This window comes from Myotis brandtii, unplaced genomic scaffold (assembly GCF_000412655.1).
Source record: "Myotis brandtii unplaced genomic scaffold, ASM41265v1 scaffold274, whole genome shotgun sequence".
NCBI lineage: Eukaryota > Metazoa > Chordata > Mammalia > Chiroptera > Vespertilionidae > Myotis > Myotis brandtii.
The window spans coordinates 1427980-1436199 of record NW_005360425.1 but is presented as its reverse complement, the minus strand read 5'-3'; the positions used below and the strand labels follow the sequence as shown (position 1 = coordinate 1436199).

At 38.8% G+C, this 8220-nt stretch overlaps 2 protein-coding genes across 7 annotated transcripts in view; one reads left to right on the top strand and one right to left on the bottom strand.

Annotated features, from left to right (window-relative positions):
• KIAA0319L (KIAA0319-like ortholog) overlaps positions 1–8220 on the top strand; it is a 109334-nt gene that overhangs the window by 1639 nt on the left and 99475 nt on the right. For all 6 annotated transcript variants that reach the window (XM_014541525.1, XM_005868569.2, XM_014541524.1 and 3 more), the window contains exon 2: positions 2247–2416. In XM_014541525.1, coding sequence (XP_014397011.1) covers positions 2275–2416 — 142 coding nt within the window. In that variant the 5' untranslated portion in view covers positions 2247–2274. The remainder of the gene's footprint in view (positions 1–2246; positions 2417–8220) is intronic.
• NCDN (neurochondrin) overlaps positions 1–8220 on the bottom strand; it is a 20610-nt gene that overhangs the window by 10541 nt on the left and 1849 nt on the right. The gene's annotated exons all lie outside the window — the stretch shown is intronic.

Sequence of the window (8220 nt, the reverse complement as noted above, 5' to 3'; positions counted from 1 at the left end):
CAGCCCCCCAGAACAATCTGTTCATTTCCCCAGCTATTTGGAAAACAATGTCTGCAAATATAAGCAAAGCTATTTATTCATGACAGTCTGTTCTGTAACTTTCTCAAATATCTGAGACTTTTTTTTTTTTTAAGGGAGCTTTATTCTTGATTACTCACACCAACTGAATAGGCTGTTCAAACATATCTTATCGCTGTGTACATAAATGGAGTTCCACGTATGTAGCTGACAGACTGAACTAGGATACGTTCCCCATCAACCTGAAGTATTAAGTAAACATTACCCCCTGCTCTGTCTGAACAGCTGCTGCAACAGAGAGTGCTTTTATTTCGGGTGTGCGTACTTGTAACGCCCCAAATGCCAGAACTGTCGCAGGCTTTTCTGGAGTTTCATTTGTCAAGTATTGTGGGGGTGTTCGTTGTCTCCCTGGGCTGTTACCGTTGACTCTGTAACCAACCATTTGGATCTTGGTGATGTGTTATTCCTGCCCCGGTCAGCAAGCCTTTTTGTGCCCTTTGGCAATTGTAGGTTTCATAGGAGTGACTGGGTGGGAGTTCATAGCATAGCTCTGCCTCTCTCTTATGCATGATTTGTAAGACATTGTACTTCTAATCAGCTTGCTAATTCAATAGTGTTTATTACTCCCATTTTCAAAACCTATTCATTTAATGCTTCTATCGCCCATCTGTCACGCTATTATTGATAACAGGTGCTGAGTCACCTTGAGTTTAAAATCCTTTTGTGGAAGACAGAAAGATACATGCTCCCTCCCTCCCTCCCTCCCTCTCTCCCATTACATCTTAGGAGGCTAGAGAAGTTGCTGGATATACTAATACTTTCTAACTTAGGCTCCGTTTATTAATCTCTTGAGCATGTGTCTGGTGCACACACCTTTCTGCCCCCTTTCCCCTAACACAATTACAAAACAACTAAAAACAGGAATGGATGGAAGTGAATGAGAAAGATGAAGTCCTTTGTATGCTTAAGGCTCAGTGAGAGCCTTTTCTTGGTTGGGCTGTATCTTTTGTAGCAGTGTGTGTGTGTGTGTGTTTCCTGATATTAGTATTCATATCCCACCCATGCAATGCCATTCTCCCTGTATGTTGGCTGGCAACGGGGGTTGTCAGTCTGTGCCATTTGCCAGATGTAGATGACAGGTGCACATTTAAGACAGAAGCTTCTTTTAAAAAATTGATCTAAGAGAGGTGACTCAGGCCAAACCCTAACACTAACAGAAAGGAAAGGAGGGAGATAGAGGGAAGGAGGGGGAGAGGGAGAGGAACATCAATATAAGAGAGAAACATTTTACAGTTGCCTCCCACACATGCCCGACTGGGGATCAAACCTGAATCCTGGGTATGTGCCCTGACCGGGAATCAAACACCAACTTCTGGTGTAGGGGATGACTCTCCAACCAACTGAGCTATATAGGCCAGGGCTTGGACAGAAAGTTTTTGAGTGGCTTCTTCAGAACTTGATCAACTCTAATAATGTTGCCAGGATTTATATAATTATATGATATAGGGAAGTTGTGTAAGACAGAAGAAATTGATGGAAAATTATGTTTTCCTCCTGAAAGGGACATAAATCAAATAGCCCCTAGATTCTAGAGTAGCCAGCAGAATATCTAGCACACAGTAGGGGCTCGGTAAATATTTGTTGAATGTATGAATTCAAGTCAGGAATTGCAAATGATTCTAGGGGTCAGGGAGGTGACATTGAAATATAAATTGGATAAAATTTTAAGATAATAGTGGTGGGGCAGTAGCAAATTGAAAAGTGTATGCCCTTCCTAAAGACCATCACATGAAATTTAAAAAACAAAAACATGACTACATAAAACCTTCAGGTCCAACCTCATCTTTTCATAGATAAGTAAGTGTATTGGTCAGAGCTACAAAGCTGTTAGCAGAACTGGTACTGAAACTCAGATCTTTTTTTCAGGCTGGTATTCTTTCCATTCTTCCACTTAGATGATTTACTGTTAGACTAGAAAATAATGGAATACAAGGTGTTTCCGTTTTACAGTAGATTCATTTCACATCCCTTGCTATGTTTTTATCCTGATAATTATAGGCTATGTCAAAGCTTAGGTTTAAAATTTATGGGCAGAGATGAGCAGTGAAAGACAAACTTGAAATTTTTCTTCCCCCTAATTTATCATGTTCTCTATCTAGCATGCCACATTTCTAGGAATCAATTATTAATTACTTGGCATATTATTTCTTCTCTTTCTCTCTTTCTAGTGGACTGGTTCTGCCTATCTGTAAGGCAATGGAGAAGAAGCTGGGAGTCAAGCCAAGTTCTGCTTCCTGGATTTTATCAGGATTTTGTTGGCAGACATCTGTGAAGTGGTTGAGAAGCCTGCATCTGTTTTATATTTGCTTCTGCTTCAGTGTGCTGTGGCTGTCAACAGGTACCATTTTCTTTATAGATTTATTAAGGTTTTTAAAAAAGGGCATTTTGTGTGAGTCCTTCAGTTCATTTTAAAGACTATATAGGGAAGTTGGTAAAACAGAAGGAGGCAGAAAAGCAGTGTGCTAATAGACAGAAACAGACTATTGGTGGACACTTAGTTGGAATTATTTGTTTTGTTTTGGTACTAACAAATTGGGTTTTTTCTCATATGAAGGAATTGGCATAGTCATTTGGAGATTTGCTGATGTGTAATGAAAAGAGAAAAGTTTCAAAGTTGGACAGACCTGGCAACTGGACTTGGAGCTGGATATTTCCATTTAATAATAATAAAACTTTGAGCAAATTACCTGTTGTCCTTAAAGGAAGGCAAGACCTACCTCATTTGATTTGAGAGATAACATAATTAAATAGTATAGTACAGCATCTGAATTTAGTGCTTAGTAAATGATACTTTGCTTCCTTTCCTTTCCCAAAATAATCAATGTTACAGGGAGAATGTGTTCCTTGCTTTTCCCATAGAAAGGGGTTATGCTGATAGATTTCATAAAGTATGTTTTCCTCCTAGAGATTATTTCACCAGCTTAGAGCCTCTTGCCAGAAAAGAGTGCCAAGAAGGCTAGATTTCAAAGGATACCCTTTTTTTTCTTCCCTTCCCCTTCAGTTCATTTGTTGACATTGTTTCTTTTCAGAGTATGAAATGTGAGAAAATAGCAATTTGAGAAAGACTTCTGAGTATGCTGCCATTCTGGGCAGTGACCAGAAGAGGTTTCTGTTGTAGAGACCACTGTCTGGGATAACTAATCAGCCTTTTGCTCCTATAATTACAAAGGTTTCTATTGCTTTCCTAAAGGAATTGGTGGTCATGACCTTGAGACTCAAGTAATTGCTGTATTTAGCAATTTCAGTAACATCAACTTTGGGGTTTTTGTTGTCTTGCAGAGGTGGTTGATGATTGCATAATTATAGCACTGGAAATTGCAGTTGACAGAAAGCTGACCTAAATGTTTTTTACCTAGATGATGCTTTCCTGGGACAGCTATTTCAGGCTAACATTTTATGTAATATCATTTGAATTAAATAAGTTACTGATTTGGCACCATAAGAGTGGGAAAACCACGTTTTTTGGAATGCACCTACAGTATTCAAAACCCCTGGTTACAAACGTTACATATATTATCTCATTTAATTCTCAGGATAAACCTAAAACCAATAGTTTTATTCTCATTTTATAGATAAGGAAATTGAAGCAAAATGACTTGATTAGGATCACATAGCAAGAACATGATAGAGCCAGGATCCTAAACCCAGGTTTATCCGCTCTAAAGCTCATGTTCTTTTTCGATGCTACTGTACCTCCTAACTATAGGTGATTTTTTGGAGGACCAAGACAATTTTTTTACCCTGAACCGTGATATTTGAGGGATTCCAAGTACAGGGGAGGAAGAAGCATTTCCTAGTTTTTCTGTCTTTTTTGGGCTAATACTTGATTAGATATAGTGCTGTGGGCTCCTTGGGTTAGTCTTCATATTTCTGAGCTGGGTGCTTAAAAGCAGCATCCTAGCGAGCAGATTGAGTATTGAGGTGCAAAGTTGGTATTGTTAGGAGTAGTTCTGGTGGGGATTAGATTGTACTACTTATGTTTTAGGAAAGTTTGGAGCTTTTACCATGAAAGAACCAAGAATCAGATGTTCAAACTGAGTGAACATGCAAGCAACACATGACAGATTTGTTATATATTTTAATTTATCAGATCTCTTTCTCATCATTTTTTAAAAAAACACACAATATCCTAGTAGAAAAAAATGATTAAAGGACATAAACAGAGAGTAACATAAGAAATTAAAATGACTTATAAACATTTAAAAAATGATAATTTCATTACTAACCAAAGAACCACAGATTAAAATGACATAATTTTTAATCCATCATATTGATGAAAATGAATGAAAAATATCTAGTGCTGCTGAGGGGTTATGTAGTTGCCCTCATATTGTGCTTGGGAATTTGAACAGAGAGTTTTTTGGCATAGATATCAAGATCTTCAAAAGGTTTATGTCCTTTGACTTAGTAATCCCCCTTCTAGGAATTTATCCCAAGGACACATTTAGAAGGAGAACATTCATCAACACTCACTTATTCTATGTTGCAAAACATTGCTATAACTTCCCTACAATTGAAAGTTGTGCTTGTTGGGCAGTTGTATTCCCTGGCAATGGGAATACAAGAACAAAGACACAAAAGTGTGAAACAGCCTGGTATATAGTGGAAACTCTACTGGTATAAGCAGTTTAGTGTTGCTGGTATATAAAGAGCAAAGCTGGAATGGCAGCTCCTAAAGAGGTAGATGGTGGCCAGGTCATGAAGGATCTTGTATGCCATGCAAAGAAGCTTTGATTTTAATCTTTTTAGGTAGGTGGTCTACAAATTTTCTTGATTATGCACTCTAATCCATAAAAAAGTTGAGGATGTACCCCAATATGTGTTTGTTCATATGTTATAACAAGTACCATTGTACTGCCAAAAACAAAAATGTAAAGGGATCAACTAAAAACCATATAAATAGCACTAATATTTTCATACTCAAGTGATTTGTCTTGTGCACCCCTTGTAAGCAAGCATTCTACCTTAGAGATCATTGCTTTAAGGAATTAGGAGCTATTGAAAAATTTAAGCAGAGGAATAATACTGGTAAATTTCTAGATCATTTTGCTGGGATATAGAAGAATGATAATAGTGAGGATTCAAGTAAGATGAAAAGGGGAGGGATGTCAGGACTAGAGTAGGATATCTACTAGTATTAGGAAGTGAATGAAGTAATCCAGGAGAAAATTGATGAGGTTGTTTTTCAAGGAATCTCTCACTGAAGAGAGTAATTTCACTCAATATGAAGTAGTGCTAAATAGATGGGTAGAATTAGGAGTTCTTTAGTAAGAAATTAGAGGAGGATTTTTTTTTCAATTGAGATATAATTCCAGAACATTTTTTTAAACCTTCCTCCCCTAAAAGAAACCCAGTACTAATTAGCAGTCACTTCCTATTCCTCCCTCTCCTTAGCTTCTGGAAACCACTAATCTATTTTCTGACTCTGGATTTGCCTATTCTGGATATTTCATATAAATGAATTCATACACTATGTGATCTTTTCTGTCTGGCTTCTTTCCCTTAGCATGATGTTTTCCAGGTTCATTCATGTTGTAGCATGTGTCAGTACTTCATCCCTTTTCATGGCTGAATAATATTCCATTGTATGGATATACCACATTCTGTTTATATACCCAGGAGTGAAATTGCTGGATCATATGGGAACTCTTTAACTTTTTGTTTTCTACAGCAGCTGCACCATTTTACATTTACACCAGCAATATATGAGGGTTCCAGTTTCCCTCTGTCCCCACTAACACTTGTTATTGTCTGTCTTTTTTATTATAGTACAGGATGTTACTGAAGTTTAGAAAAATCAGGGAGGGCTTCATGGAGGAAATAGAACTTGGCTTATGCATAATACATATCCAATTTGCAGATAGACAAACAGACACAGTAAGAAACAAGGACTGGTAAAATAACCAGATGGGTACAAATCATTCTTTTCACTTTTTTAAAGTTACATATTCGTTCAACAAATATTTATTGCGCTAGACATGTTCTTTGTGAGAAATCTCTAGCCAGTTCCCTGACTTAGTCTTTCTTCCCAGTCAGTGAAGCTTTCTGAATGGGGATAGACCACATCTGCTGTCCCCATTCTCTCACCTCTGTCCTCCTCTGAATCTAGTGAGGTCTGGCTTCTGTCCAAACCTTGGTTTTTGCCAAGGTAACCAGTGACCTTCCTAGTTGGAGACCTTTAGTTTTTATTGTAGTTAACATCTCTGCTGCATTGCATACTTCTTTTTTTTTTTTTTAATACATTTTATTGATTTTTTACAGAGAGGAAGGGAGAGGGACAGAGAGTTAGAAACATCGGATCAGCTGCCTCCTGCACACCTCCCTACTGGGGATGTGCCCGCAACCAAGGTACATGCCCTTGACGGGAATCGAACCCAGGACCCCTCAGTCCGCAGGCCGATGCTCTATCCACTGAGCCAAACCAGTCAGGGCACATACTTCTTTCTTGTGACTCTCCTTGGTTACCTTAAGTTACACCAGACTTTACTTTGTTCTCCTTCCTGCTGATGCATTAAGCTTTCTAATTATTCTTCCCTCACTTCCTTCTTAGCTTGTCCCTTAAATGTTTTGTTCTTTGTGGTTCTGTTTCTACCCATTTTTGTCTCACTCTTGTGTGCTCAGTCTGGGCAATCTAATTTCCCCCCATAATTATCTATGTGCCCACTACTCCCATATCTATAACTGTTCATTCACTTCTATCTGGGTTACAAACCATGTAGCCACTTCTGTTATACATCTCCAATTGGATGTTTCAGCTACCTCTAACTTTTTTTTTTAAAGATTTTTATTTTTATTTTTACTGATTTCAGAAAGGAAGGGAGAGGAAGATAGAAACATCAATGCTGAGAGAGAATCATTAATTGGCTGCCTCCTGCATGCCCCCTGCTGGGGATCAAGCCCTGTACCCAGGCATGTGCCTGACTTGGAATTGAACAATGAGACCTCCTAGTTCATAGGTCAATGTTCAGCCACTGAGCCACACCAACTGGGCACCTCTAACTTAATATATAAAAACTGAACCCATGATCTTTTAGTCCTCTTCCTCCTTTTTTAGCCCCTACAACCATGAAAAGATCACCTTAACTCATATTCTGAGGTAGAAATCCCTGAATCATTCTATAGTCCTTTCTCTCCTCCACATTCAAATCACTGTTTGAGGAGTACCATCTCACGTTTCCAGGCAGAGTGCTCCATCCCTCTGCATGTGCTGTTATCATTCTGCCTGATGTACTCTGATTCAGGTAAACATAAGCTCCTTTGTACTAGTAATGCTTTCCCTGGATACCCTCAGTTGAACTGTTCTTTAATGTTCTCATATAGTGTCTATACATCTCTGCCACATTATACCGTGGGGTTTTAGACTTTTGAAGAGAGGTCTGAGTAGGTCTTGCTCTGGAGTGTGACCTACTCTAAGGTGAAGCCTTCCTGGTGTTTGCCGATCTACAGCTTTAATGTGATTTCTTTGCACTTGCAGAACTGGAATTCCAAAATGCTTCTACCTCCTTCCCCCAGCTCTGCATTACTTCTGGTGATTCTGTTTCCCTCTCAGCTCTGTACCATCTACATCTAATAAACGTCAGTGGTCTTGCCCTCTGCCTTTACATCCCACTCCTCAGCCTGGTAGTGGACCCTCCCAATGGACTTCTGGGGCCCTGCCCCCACTTTTCACAGCTCCTTTCTCTTCATTGTCTTACCACTCAGATTCTAGGCAAACTCAGATTTCTGCTTCTTGGTCTCAGTGAAGCCCCTGCTTTGTTTGGGTTCTAGCTTTCTGTGCCCTGGTTGGGAAGTTGTCCCTAACAGAGAACGGGGCAATTGTAGGGCTCACTTCAAGTGTCCCTTATTTCGAGGGTTATTGCCTTGCACTGCCTCTTATCTCCTGAAAACAGTTGTCTTGTATATTCTGCCCAGTTTTATAATAGGCTAGTAGCCCGGTGCACGAAATTCGTGCACATTGAAAGGGAATTAATTAGAGGAATGTAATTTAGACTCACTATCTAATATCAATAATATGTGAGGTGAGGCAGTTCCACATTTCTGAAATTCAATGACATGAATTTTAGCTATTACTTTGCCAAATAAATGGAATTTACAGATATCATTTAAAAGAGCATTCAGCTTAATATTAAAAACTCTGGCTAC